Raw genomic sequence first — 22,441 nt, 5'->3', positions numbered from 1 at the left:
ATTGGGTTTTTTTATTACTCTTAAGCTTTGAGAGTTCTTCATATATTCTAAATATGAGTCCTTTGTCAGATATATGGCTTGCATATATATTTTTCCAGTATGTAGTCTGCCATTTTATCTTTTTAACTGGATCTTTTGCAGGGCAAAAGTTTTTAATTTTGATGAAGTCCAGTTTATTGATTATTTTTCCCTTTTATGGATTGTGTCACATCTAAGAGTGCTTTGGTGTCACATCTAAGAGTGCTTTACCTAGGCCTACATCCCAAAGATTTTCTCCTATGTTTTCTTTTTTTTTTTTTTTTTAAAGATTTTATTTATTTATTTGAGAGAGAGAATGAGAGAGAGCGAGTACATGAGAAGGGGGAGGGTCAGAGGGAGAAGCAGACTCCCTGCCGAGCAGGGAGCCCGATGCGGGACTCGATCCAGGGACTCCAGGATCATGACCTGAGCCGAAGGCAGTCGCTTAACCAACTGAGCCACCCAGGCGCCCCTCCTATGTTTTCTTTTTAAAGTTTCATAGTTTTACATTTTTTAAAAAAGATTTATTTATTTATTTATCTATTTTAGAGAGAGAGAGGCAGGGAGGGGCAGAAGGTGAGAGAAACTTAAGGAGACCTTGTGCCGAGTGAGGAGTCCAATGTGGGATGCTATCTCGTGACCCTGAGATCATGACCTGACCCGAAACCAAGAGTTGGACGCTCAACCGACTGTGCCACCCAGGACCCCCATAGTTTTACATTTTATGTTGAAATTAGTTCATTTTTGCCCTCTTTTAAGAATTTGTATGTCTGGCTACCGATCTTAAAAACCATCTCTCAGGTGTTTAGTATGTTTTTAGTGCTTTGGAAGCACACTGTTGACCCAGGCATGTTCCCACTCTCAAGAGCTCACCCCTTAGTGGGATTGTTGTATGGACGTTTCGGTGTGTGAAGAACAGTAAAAGAGACGAACATGATGTGCTGTGGGAACACTGAGCAGAGAGGGCTCACTTTGGTGGAGGCAGTTGGGGCTTCCCTGGGCAGGTTGCCCATGCATGGTGGGAATAAAATCAGTTCTTGCCTTTGATGCAGGTTTTGGATATCTGTATTGCCATGAATTCTTCTGTGTGGGTTTTCCTGGTTCTTGAGCACATGCTGAGGGACTTGGGGTAAACTGAGTGTGGTTGAGGGCTTTTTTGGAACTGCACATGGCGTAATAGCTTAAAAAAATAATAAAAATGCTGTATAATAATAAAATGCAGTATAATAATAAAAACTCAATAACATACAGAGTATGAAGACAGTTAGATAGCCTTAAGATGAGAATGTGTGTTAAAGGGAAAAAGGAGGTAATACTCTAGGTTGTTTAAGAACAGTGGACCTGGTTTGCTTCCTGGCCCTGCTGCCTCCTTGCTGTATAATCTCAGGGAATTTGACCTGCCGAAGCATCATGGATAAAACGAAGACAGTAATAGTTCTTTACCTCTTGGAATTGCATGAGGGTGAAAAGAAATAGTGCATATGTACAGTGCTGGACACATTGAAAGCACTCAGTAAATACCTGCTGCTATTATTATTATTATTAAAATAACAGAGAGACCAATGGTTTTAGAATGTTATGTGTATTCTCATGTATGTCCCGTCTCTGAGAAACTGGAATTCCAGTTCTTATAGAAACTGAGCTTTTGACAGTTGGGGACACTGTATCGTGTACCAAATATTATTTATTGCATGAAGTTAGAAGTTAGGACACTCTATTCACAAGCTAGTACTGGCTATAAAATAGACGTTTTCCCCACCTATCAACCAAGGTTTTCTGAGTAAAGAACAGTTTCCTCTCTGCCCCAACTGCAGGAGGTCTGTGTGCTCTCAAAGCTAGTTCGGAGTTTACAGTGCTTGTCCCCCTAGGTACAGTAAGTCAGGGCTGATGTCACCAGGATGTGTCCCAAACTTCACAACCGGCAGCTCCCTTTCCTTTCCCTCGCTGACTAAAGGTGTTTGTTTCCCAGAGGAAGTGGAATGAACTCCAGACGTTCAGTTCTAGAGCAGTGATTAGAACAGTGGTTCTCAAATGTGGGTGGACATCAGAGTCACCGAGAGGGCCTATGTTCTAACAAAACAGACTGTGAGCCCCCCCCAGTTTAGTTTCAGTTAGCTCCTGGAGGGGCCTGAGAATTTGCATTTCTAACAAGTTTCCAAATGATGCTGGCCCTGCTGGTCCAGGGATCACACTTTGAGAACCACTATTTGAGAGCATAATCTCCCTTTAACTGGCTCTGGACTGAGTGCTTAACTCTTTGGAACTGAATTTATTTCTGGCCCCCATCTATTTTTACTTTGAGGTCTCGACCTACACTGTCCACAGTAACCACTAGCCACATGTGGCTATCTACATCAGTCAGAAGTCAATGAACTAAAAATTCAAGTCATACGAGCTGCAGTTCAAATGCCTAATAGCCATGTGCATCGGTGCAGCAAGTTCCATTGGCTAATGCTCTTCTAGAGAGATGTTAGCCCAGTTTGACAGATGGCACCATTGTCGGGCTTCATAAGATGGGACAGGGACACATTTTTGACTGACATGAATCACTTCTCCCTTGAAGTCCTGTGTGGACCGATTGGGAGAAAATACCACAGGCCCCTCCTCTGTCAACATGAACCTCGTTTTTGGAGACTCATCTCATTTGGAAGGTGGGTCAGCAAGGCATTTGGGTTATGCTGGGAGCAGCTCTTACTAGGTTAGCAGGCTGTTATCAAGAGGAATCTACTGTTCCTAGGGATGTTTGTGGCTTTGGTTCCGTTCCCGGGGTTCTCCCCGGGGGGTGTGGTCCCTGAGAGAAGCAAATAGAAATGCTAGTGTGGAGTTAGCACCGAGAGGTCCTTCTCCCCGGGAAGATCTAGGGCCAGCCTGGACTCCTCCACCTTGGGTCTGTTCCACTGTTGAACCAGCCTTTGTCAATGCAAGGCAGGGGGTGGGCCTTTGGCCGGTGTCTGGACTTGCTCAGATACTGTTCCACACTGCATCATCCTGACGGTTGCCTCCTTTGAAAGTGTTCTGTAAGCTGTAAGGTTCCTTTCCCTTCCCCACATCCAGCTCCTTGCACTGACTTCCCCAATACTTCTTGCATACTTCTCCTCCCTTTGCATGTACACCCGCCAGGTGGTTAGGCACGCATTACCTGGCTCCGGCATCCACGCTAGGCGCACGACAGGTCTTCCCACTTCTGTTCTTCCGCACGTCTTCTGATCTGCTCTGTCCTTCCTTCTTTCCTCCACCCTTCTCAGAACAAGCCGAGCAAGACAAGGATGATAGGTATCTTGTCTTCCAGGCTCGCTTTGCTTCCTGCATTAGGTGAGGCTTTGCCTGCGCCCTGTGGCCCTGCGCCAGGGAGGAAGGAGGCACCTCACATTTAGCTGCTGCTTCTCAGGCAGAAGGGCTGCTCTGGGTAGTGTGACCCAGGAATGTGACCCCCAAAGACAGCTGTGAGGCAGGCCTTTCCCTTCCTGACATGAACTGTACTCTGAAGGACTCTGAGAACCAAGTTTCTGAAGAGTAAGCCCCCTCTCTCTACGGGGTTGGGGGGAAAGGGGTAAATATGAAATTCTCTGGCAAGGCCCTGTTTCCTGAGGGACAAGTCTCTAAATATCACTGCAGCTAGGTTGATTGCTCATCCTGGTTAATGTGGGAAAAGGTTGAAAGATATAAGGGCAGTTGAGATTGCCTCTCTGGGATCTTTTTTGAGTGATGGGGGATCAAAGAGGAGGAAAAATAGAAAAAGTGGCTAGGAAGTGTGCTGTTTTAGAATTATGGAGACCAGTGGATGCAGTACTGAGGGGACAGCATTAATTCGCTGCAGAACACGTGTAACACCAGTTTAGTTCGTGTATCTAGAAGAGTGAAAGAAAACGTCTTCTGAAATCAAAATAGCTTAAATTAAGACACCTGGGAAAGTAATGTAAACAGCACCACAAAACCACTTACACAAACCTTGAATATTCTGGGGCTGTCAGATAATAAGCAGGTGGTTTGCGAAAGGGCATAATCCTGACAGACTTCCTTCCTGTGGTCATGACTGGCCTGATAGATCATAAACGAGCAGTCGTAGCGTGAAAAGTGGGGATACATTTACTTTAGCTAACTTTGAGATTTGATCCTGTAAAGTATTCATCCAAAAAAACCCAAGAATGTAAGATCTAAAAATGTCTGAGATACGGATTATCTTAGTCCTGAGTTTAGAAATAAAATTTTCTGAAATTCTGAAGTTTTTTACCTTCAACTTTCCCCAAAATAGATTCCAGGAATTTGGAGAAACAAATTGAAATGAATACGAATATTTATATTTTAATGGCAGTTATTAAGTGACTAAGATCACCTTATTAGTTTAGGACATAACATGTGTTATGTGTAATTAAACTTGCTCATAAAGTGGACAGATTTTGTAGTATTAAATTTAGTAGTTAGGCAGTAATCACAAATATCCTAATTGAATTTACTTCGAAATATTTTCAACTCCTCTTCAGGAAGGAACATGTTGAACATTAGGAAGCATGACATTTCTCATTTTTTGGACAGACTATAAATTAGGCAACAACTGGGATACAGAAGCATTCACCGCTCAGTGAATATCTGTTGAGCGAGGAACTCTGGACTGTGCAAGTCAATACTGAGGTGGAGGATTTGATAAGGACGCGATAAAAGGATGCAATCCTCCGTCCGACATTGTAGGGTCTGTCACATGCGTGGAACTGGACTAAGTGTGGGAAATATGTCCTTCGCTCCCGTGGAATTTAGATTCTAAAAGGGATGTAATGGAAGAAGTCATTAGAAAACAGAAGGCAAACAAACTGGGTTTATTCTGTTCTGAGAAGAGGACGAGGAACAATTTAGAACTGCCTTTCAATTATTTTATCTTCCCTGTGAACTGATTAAGAGGGAATGGGTTTCAGTTACAGATATCAAGACTTCTAGAAGCACGGGAAGAGTTCTGTGCCAAGGAGCTTGGGAGGAAATGGAGGTTATAGATGCAACCAAAGAATTTTTAGAAGTGTCGGGCTGTCTCATTCTAGAAGTCTCTTTAGATTGAGTGTGACTGAATGTCCTGTATGAATGTGGGAGGTGGGTCTAATGGCTGGTTTTGATGTGTTCATCTGTGGAGCTTTTGAGGAATTTGAGGAAGCTCATGTGGCTGGAATTGTGACTGACATGCACAGCAAGACCAGATCAGATTCAGTACGTTCTCCCAGATGACGGAGGGGAGCCCTTGGAAAACCATCAGGTGGGGCTGTGTCAGGGGGTCCTATGAGACATGTTCTATGGCAACAGCATGGATTGTGTCTACATTGGCCTTTCAGTTTCCTCTTTGATTTGAGTGAGTTGTTCAATCTGGGAAGAAGAGTGGAAAATTAGTGCTAATTATGCATCATGATGATTTGTTTGCAAAGTCTGTTTAATCGTGTTGAAAAAGCATTTAAGAATCTATGATGTGTTGTTTACTCTTATAGTTTAAGAAGTTAAAAAAAAAAAAACAAAAAACAGCCCCCGGACTCTTAATTCTGTTTAGCCTGCAACTTTACTGAATTCACTTACCAGTAATAATAGTTTTTTGATAGAGTCTTTAGGGTTTTCTCTACATAGTATCATGTCATCTGCACACAGTAACAGTTTTACTTCTTACTTACCCATTTGGATGCCTTTTATTTCTTTTCCTTGTCTGATTGCTGCAACTAGGACTTCTAGTACTGTGTTGAATAAAAGTGGTAAGAGAGGACATCCTTGTCTTTTTCCTGATCTTAGAAGAGAAGCTGTCAGTTTTTCACCATTGATTATGATGTGTTTATCAATAACTATATCTCCAAAAAATTAACTATACGTCTCCTTTAAACAAAGCTTAAAGCTCATCGATGCAGCAGTGAAATCGATGCTCACATTGATGACCTTTGTGTTTGATTCAGACCTGAGATTCACAATTTCCAGAAATGTTCATTATGGACCTTCACTGTGGAATGAGAGTTATTTTCCTTCTTATTTGTAATGCTTAGGAGAGATGACAAATCCTGCCCCCCTACCTATCCTATTGTCCTTCTGTCTGAAGAGGAGTTTCCTAGGCAGCTGAGGGTGTTCAAGTTAGAGCCTGGTTCCTGATACTTTCTCCAGGTCCAACTAGCCCTTGACTGGCATGCCAAGGTGACAGACAAGTTAGAGGAGTCTTGAAGAGCCTTTGGATGACACCATGTATTCTTTCATTTCAGTCTCTGAGAGTAGGACTGCACCATTAAGCTTATTTTCAGAGAAATTGTATATTTTAAGATCTTTCAACCCAAGTGCTTGGAAAAGTGAAAATGTAATTTTAGTCTAGTTTGTCAATTTGCTGAACAGTCTGACCTAAACAAAATTTTAAATGTCTTCATCTTTGTGTGTGTGTGTGTGTGTTGTTTTTTGTTTGTTTGTTTGTTTTTTGGTGGGCAGCAAAGCAAAGTTTATTGAGCAATAGTAAAGTGATAGTACAAAGCTCCCAAAGAGGGAGGGACGTCCCCCAAGAGGGCTGCCCTAAATGTCTTCATCTTTGATCTGCTTGAGCATCTTGCTGTTTTTAAAAAGTTCCCTGATTTGATCATTTCTTGAAAGTGAAATTTCTATCATTGATTCTTGTTCCATTTCCCCATTCTCATAAAAAGAAGCTAAAATGTGCTGTTATCATGTGCTAGAACATGTTCTATCTGTGCACTTATCATGTGCTAGAACACTGTTCATTGCACTGTCTTATTTAATCTTTGTGACGGCCCCGTGTAGTAGGTCCAGGTGCTGTCTCCATTCACTGATAAGGTAACGGGCCCCAAGAAGTTAACTCATTTGCTCAGTTCACGAAGGTAATAATCATAGAGCCTGGATTCTTACACTGCTTTAGGAGCAGATTTGCCAAAACAAAACCAAAAAAAAATGGCCCCTTTTTCTTTTCTTTCCATTTTGGTGGATATTTTCTCCTCTATCTCTGTTATTCTTTAAATCTTTTAATACTCTGGTCTTCTGGCTTGACAGCATCATTCTCTTTTCTCTTCACTCATCATGTCTTAACATCCTTCCCTTTGTCCCAGGACTGCCTGACTTCCTGTTGGGCAAGTTATTACAGTTTCTTTTCTCCCCACCTCCTAAAATAATTCTCATGGAGCCTTTTTTTCTAGTGAAATATCATTGTTGATTTGTAGTCCCTTTTATGAAAATCCCTCAAGGGCAAGAAGATGCATTCACGTGCAGGTGTTTTCTAGAGAGGCTGCTACCTCTCCTCAGATACACTTTCTTTAGTCATTGAAGTCCGTTCGTCTGACCAGTAGAGTAACAAGTAGAGTTCAAGCAGTGCTTTACATCAAAGGTCCTCTGTGTGTCTTCAAGCTTTACCACTTTCGGGGGCTGTGGGCACCTCTCTTTGCTTGGGCAGGGAGGTAATTCACTCCCAGGTATAACTGGTTTGCAACCATTTTCATCTTAAAGGTCTCTTTAAGTTTTACGTCTTTTGGTCCCTTCCCCATAGAAGAGGCTATAGCACGCAGAGTCATGTTTCTCAGAGTGTGCTCTGTGGAACCCTAGGGGGTTCCTGAGACCTAAAAACCACCTTCATAGTAACAGTAACACACATGTGCCTCTTTCACTGTAGGGGCATTCGTACTGATGGTATAGAAGAAATGCTGGGTGAAACTCCAAGGGCCTTTGCATGGTTCAAGGCTGTGGCACTGATTATGTAGTCTGCCTGTCCCTGACCAGCACACACTGTAAAAAGCCCGCTTCACTTAAGACCATTCTTGTAGAAGCAGTACAAATATTAATTTTATTAACTCTCCAACCTCAGCTATATCTTTTTAATGCCTTGTGTGGTGAAATGGAAAGTATGCATAAAGTACTAATGCTGCAAACGGGGGAGAGCTCTCATGTGACTGGGTGGGGAGCTTAACTAGAGGCTCTTCTCATGGGACGCCATTTATAGTTGAGAGAACAGCTGACGAACTGTGGTAATTCTGATTTCTTGGTTTATTGGATATTTGGTAGATGTTTTCTCAAAAATGAATGAAGGGAGCCTGTTGCTTCAAGAAAATCAGTGGACACTCTTTGTTGCCAATGATAAAACTCAAGCTTTCAAGTGAAAATTAGAATTTTGGAAAATTTGGATTTGCCACTATGAGCTTGACAGCTTCCTGTACACAAAAGACTTTTCTGATGATCACAATCCATGGTATATTAACAAATGTGATTTTGTTGATGTTACATTCTTGAAATATTTCCATATATGGAATATTTGCATGGTTCAGTGAACCATTATTTTCCAAATGACCAATATATGAAATTATGAAATCATCGATAAAGAAATCTCCCTCCAAAGTGACCAATGGATTTTAATGTAACAGAAGTTAGAGGAATATCCAAGACGAGGTCACTGATACAGCTTTATATTTCATATTGCAACCACCTTTAATAAATTAGCACTTGTTGAGTTTTGGTATTGTTTCAAAGAACAGTCACAATTATCTGGAAAGGTTATCATAATACTCCTTCTTTTTCCAATTACATATTTGAATGAGGCCAGATTTCCTTCATCTGCTTCAACTAAAAATCACACAATAGAGTGACAGCAGAAGCAGATATGAGAATCCAGCAGTCTATTAAGCCTGACATTAAAGAAGTTTGCAAAATTATAAAATAATACCGCTCTCACTGCTTTTTGTTTTAGAAATGAGTTGGTTTTTTTTTGAAATGAGTTTTCATGAAAAATATTTCATGTAACTTAGAATGGGTTTATTATTATTGTTTTTTAGCTTATTGGGTCCTCAATAATTTTTAAGAGTATAAAAGAGATCCTAAAACCAAAAAGTTTGAGCACTGTTGGTATAGGAGTAAACATAGTATACATTCTGAGCCAGACCAGCTGGGCCTGAATCCTGGTTTTGCCCTTTACTAACTGTGTCTTTAGGCAAGTTATTCTCAGTGCTTTAGTCTCTGCATCTGAGAAATAAGGATAATCCTCAAGGAGTTGTGGAGTCTGTGAAATTAGTGTGTGTGCATTCTTGTAGACCTAGGGAGAAACCGTAGCTCTTGCCAGATTGTTTTAGAGGGGTGTCCATGATCCCAAACCACCAGGCCAACGAGAAGAAAGAGGTAAGTGTAGCTCCTAAGGACAATTCTAGAATCCAGTGTGTGTGCCCTGAGATGGACCTGGACACTGGTATCTGCTTACCACTCCATGCTACCTTGAGCCTGCCTGTGTCACTGTTGGGCAATTATCTGCCTTCTGTGTCTGCCTCTCTCACTAGCCTGCCATAGTTGGGTCCCCATACCGGGCACTGTCTCACCCATGGCAGATGCTCAGTGTCACAGATCTTGTGGAATGAATGAATGAATGAGTGAGTGAGTGAGTGAATTCTTCATTTTGCTGCTCATAAAGTCCACAGACCCATAGTCTTTTGTAACGGATAGGAATTATAAGGAAACCAAATACTATCACAGATATCTAGGTGCTTTAAAATACCATTTAAGTTCTGTGGAATGCTTTGGAACAGTCACAGTTTCAATTTGCATCTCAGCCCTGGGGCTGTGAGCTCTGTGACCCAGAGCATGTCATTTATGTTTTTGTTTAGGTCAAGAGGAGATAACGAGACCTGATTCTCAGAGATGTGATAATTACCTGAGATAATGTGTGTATCGTGGCCTGCTGCATAATGTTATGTTCTGTGCCTTCCTTCCATATAAAATTAGGCAGCTGCTTATATCACATGACTCCATGGGGTAGTTGGCTGTGTGATTTTTGAGTTTCAGATTTAGCAAGCATTTGTCATATAATATGGTAGGCATTTTCACAGGCCTTATATTTTTTGTTACAATCACTTTATTGTATCTTTTATAACAGCAGTTTAGATGTAACTGACATAGTCATACTCAGTCTTTCAGGTTAGCAGTTATGAAATACAGGGGCACTAAAATTGTTGACTTCAAATCTGAACTTATTAAAAAGTCACAAATTTACACACAGAATTCTTTACCAAAGGAGTCAGTGCAGGTTGATTGGTTGGCTTGTTTTAGAAAGAGTCACTGCCTTTACTTACTCATTTGGGTTCATCAGATCCATCATGTTTTGGCTTCACATGTGATCGATTACGAAATTTCAGTTTATCACCGCTTTTCCAGAGTGCATGTCTTATATCAGCACTTGTATGGCCGAGAAGTATCAGCTTCCTAAACCTGACTCTGCGAAGAATTCATTTCTGGTCCGCACTTGTGGAGATCTTGATTTACAGGTGCGACACGGGGGCTTGGAAGTGACATTCTTAACATGTACCACGGCTGATGTGGACACAGCACAGGTTTGGGATTCATCGTTAAAGTGGAGACACCATGGTGAAAATAGTATGAGGCCAAGTGGAAGGACTGAGGACGGTGGCTTCATCAATTGCCTCGGTGTTCTGGTGATTGGCAGGGAGGTTGCTATTATTATTCTAAGCTTTTATGAAAAATAGCACAAATAAAATAGCTCTGGTTCCTTCTCTGCCTCATATATTCAGGGAAAGCAACTTTCCCAGTACGTTTCCCCATTATCCACAAGCAAGAGCATATCATTAAAACTCTGCTCATTTTAACGTAAGAAATTAGTCAGGAGTAAAGGACTCAGAATTAAGCGTGCCTTGTTCAGGGATTTGGGGAGGCAGAACGGCATTCCTTGCAAAAAGAGCTCTGATTTTGTCCGTGCTGCTAGCTAGCTCTGTGACCCTGGGCATTACTTAGCCACCGTGAGCCTGGTCTCCCTAGCTACAAAATGGGAATAGGGCGGTGATAATTAAACATGATGATTTTTGTATCACCCCTATACTAACTAGGCCCTCAATAAGAGGGAGCTCCTGCTACTGTTGATTATACTCTTAATACTGGAGGGATGTTTTGTTTCTTGGGGAACATTGGTTGCTTTAAATTATGAAGTCCATTTATGAACCAATATTGACTTTTGAGGGGAGTGAGTGTAAGAAGTCCCAGTCACCAGGAGAGATGCTGCCCCACGGACACATCGTGTCCCACAGCTTCAGTGGCTTCTCGAATAGGACCCCGAGAGCTGGATAAACCTGGGGGCAGGCCAGAGGTGTCTGAGCTGCTCCTCTCCTTAGTGATAGAAACACACGGAAGCAATGGTGCTCACATGCTAGTGATTTTTTTTTCCTCAGTGGAAACATAATGTGTGCCAGGACCACCCATGAGAATACCTTTATTATGGTCCTGAGATTGATGAGAGATTATTTAAATTTCAGTTATTTAATTAAATACAGGGCTTATTTATTAAAACTAATCAGAGTCCATAGTCGTAGCGATCTCCTGTACAGCACAGTGCCTATAGTTCACAACACTGTATTTTATACTTAACACTTGCCAGGAGGGTAGATCATACGTGAAATGTTCTTAACACACACGCAAATTAATAAAGGGGGTAGGAGGGGACTTAGGTGATGGATATGTCTGTGGCCTCGATGATGGTGATGGCTTTGTGGATGTATACTTATCCCCAAACTTGTCAAGTTGTATACGTTAGACATGTACATCTTTTTAAATGTCAATCATACCTTAATAAAGTGTTTTTTTTTTTTTTTTAACTTATCTGAAGAAAAGAATTTCTGGAGTCCAGGTACTTGTAGTTTTAGATAGATTAAACACCAAATATATCAACATGAAATACGCATTATGATATTACGTACAATTTGAGTCAAGGTATTTAAACGGCCTTTGGATTTTCTGTTAAAGTCCAAAATTTAAAAATGATTTTCTCTTTGGAGTTACAATCTTTTTATTATGGGCTGCTCTCATGTACCTGTGGTGACTGTGTGGGATAGGTAGGACTGGGCTGATTCCTTTTTCTTATGGGGAGAGACCGGGCACCCTCAGGGGTCTCCTGACTCCGTTCCTGCTCCCAGACCTGTGGAAGAAACACAAGGCAAAGGCTGCATTTGGGGCACCGTCCCAGGACACAGGGCTAACCTGCAAGGGTGAGCGGGATGAAGGAGCACCTTCCTCTGAGTGCGGGTTTGTGTTGCAGCTGCAGAATCCCCTTGATGCTGTTACTTCCCAAATCCTGTGCGGAGCCCCTGCAGGAACCGGATACTTGTATCCATGTATACTTGTAATTAACCTGTTGTAGCACTAGATGGCTTTCTCCCGTTTTTTGTTCCCCAGTAGCTTTTACTAAGCTTTGGTCTCCTGATTAGTTTGAAAAAGACAAAATCATCTTTGAGCTAAAGTCTATAGAATTAAGAATATGTTTATAACTGGTTATTTTAAAATGTATCCTAATTCCATTAATATATATTTATCGAGTGCTCCTTATGTGCTAGAAACTACCAGGTACTGTAAACATACGCAGGTGATTCATTGATTCAATAGATGCGTATTGAGCATTTACTATGATTTTGTTTTTGCTAGAAACTGGAGATAAAAAGGCGAATAAGACATCATCCCTGCTTTTAATCAGCTTATGAGTTAACAAGGGGGAGAAAAATATCAGCCAAATATGCAGGTAGTTTAATAGTGGCATAAATATGCATGGAACGTGATGGGAGCACAGATGAACAGCCTATAAACATTTGGGGGGGTGGGGTAGATGATTTCCCAGAGGAAGTGGCCCTAGAGTAGAGCTCCAGAAGACTTCTGGATAGTCAGCATGTATATCTGGGCATTTAGTATGTGCCCAAGTAAGAGTTTTCCGACTTACTCGGAAAGAAAGGCCCTCCAGATGAAGGAATTTTTTGGGGGAACTCAAATTTCTTTAGGGTTTGTGCAAAGGGTATTTGGGGCAATAGAGGCGAGTTACTATAAATCAAGGCAGATCGTGCTAAATCATGTAGGATGTAGGATACAAACAATGCTCAGTTATTATGAGCGGGGTCAGAACAATTCATTTTTTTAAATGTAAGTCTCTCTCAGAAGTTCTTGATTGTAAGCACAAAGTGATTTTGGCTAACGTAAGCAAAAGAGGAATTTATTGGAAGTATATTAGGCAGCTTACAAGTTGACAGGAAGGCCCAGAAAATGGGCAGGAACCAAGGTGAAAATTCACCGGGAACCCAGCCAGGGATATGCCGTTTGTCTTATGAGGATGGGCCACCATAGCCACCCCGCTGCCCCTGGACCCCTGTGGTAAGTTTACCGCAGGTATCTTATCAACACCCTTTGTCTTTGTGTCATTTCGTCAAGATTCAAAGTCTTTGGATGGAATATCCAGTTAACTGAGCCCAGGTTGTCCTAGCTGCTAGAACAGAGAGGGGACCTTCTGGCTTCTGTAATGGAAGATAGAACCTACCCCCAGGGTTTACACAGTGAGTTCAGGGTTTCCGAACACTAGAAGTATTTAATTAGAGGTGATTGACTCTCAGGAATAAGGTAGGTAGCAGTTGGCAGTTGAATCACCTAATCTCAAAATTATTTTGCGTTTCTGTAGTGTTAAGAAAATAATGTACTAAAATTTAAAAAGCTTTTAAAATGTCCCTTAAATACCGGATTCTGAGTCATCCTCCTCCCTACCCATACCCGAGTGATACTGAACTCTCCATTCCTTAGAGAGATGAAAGGCTTTGGTGATTCAGTCCCTGTGCTTCTCCTTGAACCACACTGTGTTGATCGCTCCTCCTTAGCACCCTCTCCTCACCCCAAGGCGGCAGGCGGATTAATATCCTCCTCATTTTTTCCCATTCTGCTCACCTGTCTTTTTCTCCCTGTCATTTCAGCTCAGTCTCACCTCCCTAGTCAACAGGTAGTGATGAATTACTTCTGGGCCTCCAACACTTTGTGTCCCTTTAATAGAGCGCTTACTCTGCAGTGAAATTTGGCTAGTTTTGTGCACGTTGGTCTCCAGAGCTAGGTCATAATATCCTGAGACCAAGGATGTTCTTACTCATTTCTTGGTGTTTATAGCTCCTAGCACGGTGCCCTGTTGAACTCAATTGTTACTTTAAAGGTTAAGCATACATTCTGCATTTTGGCTCACACTGACAACTTCTCAGATATTTCACAATAAGCATTACAAAGTTAAACTTCGCACGGCTTTAAAGTTATTAATCACAAATTCCACTTTGAGAAACTCTAAATTAAATAACTATTGGCGTATTTATGCTTTTCCTTGTATTCTACAACAGACAGATGGGTCCAGGGATTAGGATCCACATTTGGTGGCGAGAAAGACGGTATTATACAGGGGTTGGAAATCTTGGAAACCTTCCTCCCTCCCACCCCTCTCCATCCCCTCTTGGGTTTCAGCTAGTGGTTCCTTGGGCAAAGAGCTCTTCCAGTGCATAGAGATTCTGTTTCCTGGTTAAAACCATGTGTGTTTCATGCAAGTGTTCTGGAGCAGGGCGCTGTCACCTGTCTATGCTTCACTTAGATCTCAGGCTCCTGGAGTGCAAGCTGGCTAACTCAGATGAGCTAGCTTGGTCTCGCATGAGGGCTTGTGAACAGACTTGCCTTTATTTTTCAGGCCCTAGTCATGGGTTCTGGAGGCCGCTTCTTGTTTCTAGGGCATCTGTCTCCCTGAGCAGAGTATTCCACTCCTCCGGAAAAGCCTCCAGATCTGCCCGAATCAGGCTTGGTTGCTTACATTTAACTTTGAGGCCAGGGGCACACTCAGCAAATTCCTTAGCTCTTTGAAAGGGAAGGTAGAAGCCCACAGAATTGTTTGTTGCTGTGTTTAAAATCTCTGTTACAAAGTTATAGGAGGTTATTCTAATCTAGATGGTGAAATTGTTTTTAAATGCATTAAGAGGTTTTGGATTACCTGTGGCAGGCAGAAAGTTTTGGCCCTTGGCAGAGTAACACCTGGGAGTTGTTTTGCAGTTCGTGGAGGGTTTGGGGAATGGGCCTCTGGCCTGTTTCTCAAAGCACCACGGTCAGGCCAGGGGGTGGTGGTGTGCCAATGCTCCCTCGTCTTAGGGAACTGAAACGTGCAGGGAATCATCAGGAACTCCAGAGACTGGCTTTGGAGGGATCTTTGACCTTTTCTTTAAACTCTTACCTGGTAGTGAGACCATCCCTGAGGATGATGGCATGTTCCGCATCAGTCAGCAAGTAAATAGGAGAGCACATCCCTTACATCCTCCTTGCAGAAAGTAGCAAGTACGGGTATGGCACCTGCCTTCCAGCTTCCCCAGGACAGTAGCACCAGCCTATATTAAATGACTGCTCTAAAATACTAGGTAGTTGATGTTTAAATGCTAAGTTGTGCGCTTCACATCATAATCGCTGCCATAGTTGAGGGAAGGAAGGCCATCTTGTGTGTGTGGGGGGTGTTCGACAGAAGGTCGAGTGAGTTTTGTTGGGGTGAACTGTGAAGGACTTGGGGAGAGGAATGTGAAGCCAGGGGATGGCATTCCCAGCTGGAACTCGGAAAATGGGGTGACATGTTTATGGGACGCGCGGAGGCCAAGTGGATCACCAAGGCTGTTGACAGCAGAGGAGGGGCCTGGTAGCAGGCAGCCTTGAAAACCAAACAGAATTTGGACTTGAAGCTATAGCTAAAACAGTTACGTGCAAACAAGTGGCATCCTTAGAAGTGGGATTTAAGGATGAGAGATTTTCCAGCTCCGTGAGTGTAGGGTGACACTCGGGTGACAGTTGGAATGTCCTCCGGTGTCTAAACGTAAAGGGCACTTGTGAGCCTGTTCTATTAGCCTCTTTACAGATTCAGGATCTGATCTTAGGGAAGTAACTAGTTATGGTAGAGGTGAAGCAGATGAGGCCACCAGGGTTCTTCTGCCTCTTGCCTATCCCAGAAAACTCACTTCATTTTACCTTCATTCATTTTCCCTTCAACAGTGAGACCCTTTGTTATTGCTATTTTGAGTAAGGGAAAAAAAAGAAAAAGTCTTGTTCAGGGTCGCATTACCTAAAAGCCTCGGGACAGTTACAAAGAAAGTAACAGCATATAACCATAATGGGAAGGGAGCTTTCAGTGCTTTAGAACTAAGCCAGAAGCAGTCACGCTCATAGAGAGCAGCAAACGATTCTTCTTGTTGACCACGGACATGCAGATTTGGTAAAGAAGAAGGGGACCATTCTTGGTGAGATGGATCAGAGTCAAGATGAGGCAGAAATGTTGACCCCCCAACCAGAATCCCAGAACTTCTCCCTTTGTGGAGCACAGCATGAACAGATCCCTGGCTTTCCCTCAGGAGCCTTGGGAACTGCACGCGCCCCTTCCCAGAGGGAGACCCTATTCAGAGCTGACTCCTTTATGCTGGCCTTGGCTTGTTTTCCATTGCCTTTGCCACTTTCCCCTGTAGACTAAAGCTGTGTCAGCCGTCATTCTGGGACAAGGATTGGTTTGAAAGAAGCAGGTGACTGCAAGTTAGTAAGTCAGGAGGACCTTATGTGGAAATAGTCTTTATGAAGCCCCTGGGGCAACTACATGGACACAGACCACACCGTTGAGCCCGCAGAATCCTTGATTGGCTGTGCACTGCCCTAAAACCACTACTGTGGGGCGCCTGGGCGGCTCAGATGGTTAAGCGTCTGCCTTCGGCTCAGGTCATGATCCCAGGGTCCTGGGATCGAGTCCCGCATCGGGCTCCCTGCTTGGCGGGGAGCCTGCTTCTCCCTCTCCTTCTCCTGCTCCCCCTGCTTGTGCTCTCTCGCTCTCTCTGTCAAATAAATAAATAAAATCTTTAAAATAAAATAAAATAAAATAAAACCACTACTGTGCCTGAGCCCCTGGGCAGGAGCCAGGCCTTGCAGGGGCTTACTGGGTGGGAGTGGTATCTGGGGGTGTCCCCTGGGTTCTCCCAGCTTCGCTCCTGGGTATGGAGAACGCTAACAAAGCCCACAGCATTCCCCCTCATATGTTGTCATAAGTCACGTGTTTACTTCCAGTTTCTCATGTCAGATAGCCTTGACCTGGTGGGGTAGATCGTGTACCCTGCATTCGCATAAGGTAAGAGACTCAATCTGTGCTATAGGAGTTCCGAGTGAAGATCGTGAGCTAGAGTAGGAAGGGAAGGATTATGTATCTGTGGGATTAAGGGCAAGGCCTCTCTTTCTTTTTTGCCATATAGCCCAGGAATCTGCTGCAGCAGAGCCGGTGACAGAGATTCTTGTCATTTTACCTTGCCTGGCCTGTGAGGAAGCTCCAGATAGCATGATTCCTGTAGGGCGTGTCAGGCTGGGAGAGTTCACTTGGTTCACTTGGCTTAGTGGCGCGATGATACCAGGCCTGCCTTTCTGCGAGGTCCGTCTGGTCATCTGCTGGGCTCTTTCTTCAGCTCCAAGGAGTGGGGCAGCAGTGGGAACATGACTCTCCGGGCATGCGTGGGACCCCCGAGTGTACAAAAAAAGTCTTAAACGATTGTTGATATGTGGTTGGACATCCTGTGCCTCCGTCTGCGGATGTGTGAGATGTGCTTTCTTGCTTTCATAATATCGAGGCCTGTAGACAAAATGGTGAAAGGCGGCGTATCTCTGGTGCCCTCTCTGCTGATGGGGGAACAGAGGGGCGCTTTCAAGGATTGCTCTCCGTATGTTCTGTGGCCTGGAGCCCTTGAACTTGCTCTCGTTTGCCGGGCCATTGGATAAGGTGTGGAAAATCAATTTCTACCAGGGTTGTTGTTACTGGTTCTTGGGCTGGGCAAGGATAGAAACGAGGCTGGACCCCAAAATCAAAGACACAGGCAAGGCTTTACCGGGGCTACAGCTGGAGCCTAAGGGAGACTCAGCACTAACAGAGAGGAGTTAGACCGGCCCCCAGAGCAGAAGGGAGGCGCAGCTACTATAAAGATCCCCCTCAGGTTCCCACGCTGGTTTAATATGCTAATGAGGGGGCGGGGGGAAGAAGGCTTCATCTTGATTGGTTGGAAAGGCCTCGTCCTGATTGGTTGATGTTGGCCGGCAATTCAGGCAGCTCATTGGTGCTTTTTGGAGCCAGGGTCCTCTGTTTTAAGTCCAGCTTGTAGGTGAGGCTGCATCTTGGTTCTGCTCTCCAGGAGAAGGGCTTTAACTCTACACCCAACAGAAAGCGCCTCAGGTACATAATGTTTTTCACTTGAGGCTTGTTACCATGGTTCCTAACTGTCTCATTGTAGTGATGAGAAGGGCTAGTGCAGAGGTTCTTAATAGGTTCTATATTGAAAGCATGTATCTATACATACACACACACCCTACACATTCCTTTATATGCATATACACATGTACATATATACCCTTAATTAGGCCTCCGTTTCATTAGCAGATTGCTCTCCGTTCTCACTTAAAATTTTGAGTCACGTGACTGGATGGCGTCACCCAAAGTTGTCATATGCTTGCACATGCCATTCCTGAGCCAGATCCACTATGAGAAAACACCACTCTCTCTTTTATTGAAATGTGTGGGTCCTCAACTCCTCTCTCACGCTGATTTGGTGGGGGTAGGGCTGAGGGTACAGAAAGGTGTTTTTATGTTTGGGGATTTTTGCCTGGGTGCACTGTTCTCCCTCCAGCTTAGGGCTTTCCAGCTTTGGCTGCACACTGGAATCATTTGAGGGGCTCTTTAAAATACAAATGCCTGGGCCCTGTCCCCAGAGATTCCAGCTGAAGTGGTCTGGAGGAAGCTTGGGTATTAGGATTTTGTTTTTTATTTATTTATTTTTTAAAGATTTTATTTGTTTATTTGACACAGAGAGAGCATGAGGGAGCACCAGCAGGGGGGAGGGCAGAGGGAGAGGGAGAAGCAGGCTCCCCGCTGAGCAGGGAGCCCTGACACGGGGCTCGCTCCCAGGACCTTGGGATCATGACCTGAGCTGAAGGCAGACGCTTAACTGACGGAGCCACCCAGGCGCCCCGGGTATTAGGATTTTAAAAGTTCCCTGGTGACTGTAATGTGCCGCCAACGTTGCACCTTGCACTTCTCTAATTTCCCACCAACATTTCCACCTGCTGAAGTAGAAGCCAGGTCAGGATTTGCCTTAGGATCCAGGCCATCCGTGATTCCTAATTTTAGCCTGAGACTTTTAGATTTATAGATGTAGAAGGTGAGGCCCAGAAAAGAGTGAGTTTCTTCCAAGATACTCCTGGCAGGTGGGCCAAAAAGAGCACCCTGACAGATAATGTCATAGGCATTGGAACTGCAATTTTAGACTGATCTCCGTATAATATGTCATTCAGATTTGGTTTATTTTCATCTTTAAGATGAGAGTCACACTATATTATTTAGTTTAACTTTATAAGATAAATATTATATTTTTTCTCTCTAGTCCACACGTGCCAATGATAGATGTGAGCAAACATGCAAATATTACTTCGTGTTTTGAAGTAAAGAAATTGAGGAGGCTGATGAGTAAACCCCCATCTATGGCCTCAGAATAATTAGGTACTGCTAGCTTTGGCCTTGTGGGAAAGGAGCAGATAAAAAAACCTAGCAAGAAATTTCATATTACTTTCAAATTAGTTTGAAGTTAGAGCTGAGAAATATTTGGGGCGCCTGGGTGGCTCAGTGGGTTAAGTGTCTGCCTTTGGCTTGGATCATGATCCCAGGGTCCTGAGATCGAGCCCCGTGTCGTGGTCGGGCTCCCTGCTCAGCGGGAAGTCTGCTTCTCCCTCTCCCTCTGCTGCTCCCCCCGCCCCCCACTCGTGTCCTCTCTCTCAGATAAATAAATAAAATTTTAGAGCTCAGAAACATTTTTGTTCTAATGGAATTATCATTTGGTCAAGGATTTTAATTTAAAAAAAAAAAGCATGATTCTTCCCCTGGAGTAAACAAAGCTGCTTTGGCCCAAAAAGAGCCTTCCATGTGGTGCCCTCTCTCTCAGATAAATAAATAAAATTTTAGAGCTGAGAAACATTTTTGTTCTAATGGAATTATCATTTGGTCAAGGATTTTAATTTAAAATAAAAAAGCATGATTCTTCCCCTGGAGTAAACGAAGCTGCTTTGGCCCAAAAAGAGCCTTCCATGTGGTGGCCAAGCAGAGAAGTCCGTGCAGAGAGGGCAGAGGGCCCGGGCCCGCGCTGCCGAGTGTTCCCACGATGTTGTGTGTGCCTATCAGTGTTATTGTAGTGGTATCTCATGTTCAGTGCCTGTAGGGTTGACTACTGTGTCACGTTTGATTGGAACAGGAAGCACACTCCAGTTTGTGTGTGAAGCAGATAAACTGGGGCCAAAAGGCCAGTGCTCGGCAGAGAGCCAGAGCCCATGTCCCCGGCTCCCACTGCTGCACGGGGCTCCAGATCCTTGAGTGGGGCTGTGCGCTCTGTCCAGGGCCGGGACGGGCCTCTGCTCCCGCGTGGTATGGCAACACGGCCAACCCCTCTCTGTGTCTTTTATGTCTTCGGTGACCCAGCTGCTCTTCCCGTTTTAGTATCCTTTTCTGGCCTCTCCACCCCTGTCCTTTCCGTCCCCCACCTTGACCATCCCGAATTCGGGGACTTGTCCAGTTCCACAGGGGGCTTGATTTCTGCTGCGGGGCACCCGGGGAACTGGCTGGTGTGAAAGCATCATGACTTCACTCAGTGTGTCTTAAAGGTTGTTATTTTGACCTCATGGGCCATTTTGGTGGGTGGCTGGACTTGTGATAATTCTGAATGGTAACTTTGGAATTTTATGAATCAAAAAGACAGCTCTGAGTTGAATGTGGGAGAATGCCTCGTGGGCTCTCATGAGTCACACAAGAAGGAGCGAGGGAAGGACTTCGTGGGCACTAATAGGCACTTTGCTTCTTCCCCAGGTCCCCCTCCTATTGGTTACAGCCCCGGTAGTCCTGCCCCGATTCTAGAAGACCCCAACTACTTTTTCCCAGACTTCCAGCTCTATTCTGGGAGGCGTGAACCATCTGCTTTGACGGTGGAGGCAAACGGTAGTGGCATCAGGGAAAAAGTTGGTAAGTCCTTTTACTGGCATGTGGGTTGGAAAAACAAGATGATCATATGTTTCTGATTTTTAGCCTTTTTGCGTAATTTTTTCTCTAGCCTTGTTTTAAAAATCAGCCAGTTGTATTGTTGATTGTCTCTTTCTTGGTAGGTGCCTTATTTTTAATGTTTGGGCTATGGTGTCAATAGACTATTTTACAATAATATGTGACTCTTTCAACAGACAGAGTTCTTATGTAGGAACTTGAGAGTATACCATTTATTCCTAATTTTTCTCTAAGTCCTAAATACTTTTTTGTACTCTTTCCCAGAACTTTTTCTCCTTCTCTGCTTTCACTTTTATCTCTTTTTGCAAATAATTGAGAAGTGTGGAAGAAATTCAAAACTATAGTAGGCAGGGAGCTGCCTCCTTTGTGAAAACTTCTTGCCTATTTTTGCAGGCTTTTGAGATTGGTAAAAATGGAAGGGAATCTTTAAAACCACTGAAGGAGGGGCGCCTGGGTGGCTCAGTCCGTTGGGCATCTGCCTTTGGCTCGGGTCATGATCCCAGGGTCCTGGGATCGAGCCCCGCATCGGGCTCCCTGCTCAATGGGGAGTCTGCTTCTCCCTCTCCCTCTGCTTGCTCCCCCTGCTTGTGCTTTCTCTCACTTTCTCTCCTGCTCTCTGTCAAATAAATAAATAAAATATTAAAAAAAAAAAAAAGAACCAGAAGGATCTCCTGGTTCTTGGCAAACATGCTTATGAAAAGGGAATTCAGTAGTTTTCATGCTTGATGAGACCCCATTCCTTCCCCCCAAAATGCTTATCTTTTGGAAATATATTTGTCTTTTTATTTGAATTTTTACTTAAGTTGTTCACAATAATTTGAATTTGCTTGTGCCACAAGCCTTTCAGAGCAGTTATCCTGAGGGTAGGGACTGTGTTCTCTTTACCTTCTACCCCCAGCACCTGTCTGAATGCCCGGATGTAACAGGTTGGCGGGGAAGATTTGCACAGTGAGGGTGTGGCCCACTTCAGCCCACACTGATCTCTCTTTCCTTGGGTTCTTCATCGCTTATTACAGTTCTTTGGCAATTCATCTTATGTGGACTTCCAATAACCTGTTTTTCGTGTTTGAAATTTTTTATTGTTGAGTTTTGGGTTTATATCTTAGTTACAGTATACATTCTCGGAAAGTAGGGAATAAGTTCGAATTTACTGCACATGCAGTCTTACAGAGCAAATATGAAGTCTGCCAATTTTACAGAGGAGAGAGGTTCAGAGAAGCCAAATAACTTGCCTGAGGTCTTGGAGGTGTGATTTGGGGGGTGGGGTTGGGGGGGAGGAAGAGGCAGAGTGGTATGATCAGAGTTGAGCTTCAGGACCCAATCTGTAAAGTTCTTGAATTTGCTGGACAATCACTTTCTGAATGCCTTCTAGGTATCAGGGTTGTTTTAGGCACTGGAGATAGCAGGTGAAGACAGCAGAGAAAACTCTGCCATCTGGTTCTTGAGTTCTAGTAGAAGAGGACAGATCATAGATGCAGTGTGGATTGAAAGAAGAGGCCAGAGGCAAGAGATGTTAGGAGGCTATTCGGGACCTCTGGGCAAGTGGTAGGGAGAGCCAGAGCCTGGGAAGCAGCTGAGGGC

The 22,441-nt window shown here is 43.8% G+C and overlaps 1 protein-coding gene across 2 annotated transcripts in view; it reads left to right on the top strand.

Moving 5' to 3' along the window:
- AMOTL1 (angiomotin like 1) overlaps positions 1 to 22,441 on the top strand; it is a 114,515-nt gene that overhangs the window by 25,566 nt on the left and 66,508 nt on the right. For both annotated transcript variants that reach the window (XM_032426101.1, XM_032426100.1), the window contains exon 2: positions 20,672 to 20,824. Coding sequence is in view for 1 of the 2 variants with exons in the window: in XM_032426100.1 (XP_032281991.1) it covers positions 20,672 to 20,824 (153 nt within the window). In the remaining variant the exon portion in view is untranslated. The remainder of the gene's footprint in view (positions 1 to 20,671; positions 20,825 to 22,441) is intronic.

The sequence above is a fragment of the Phoca vitulina genome, unplaced genomic scaffold, assembly GCF_004348235.1.
Source record: "Phoca vitulina isolate PV1807 unplaced genomic scaffold, GSC_HSeal_1.0 scaffold34, whole genome shotgun sequence".
NCBI classification, from domain to species: Eukaryota; Metazoa; Chordata; class Mammalia; order Carnivora; family Phocidae; genus Phoca; species Phoca vitulina.
This window is presented reverse-complemented; position numbering and strand designations above follow the sequence as displayed.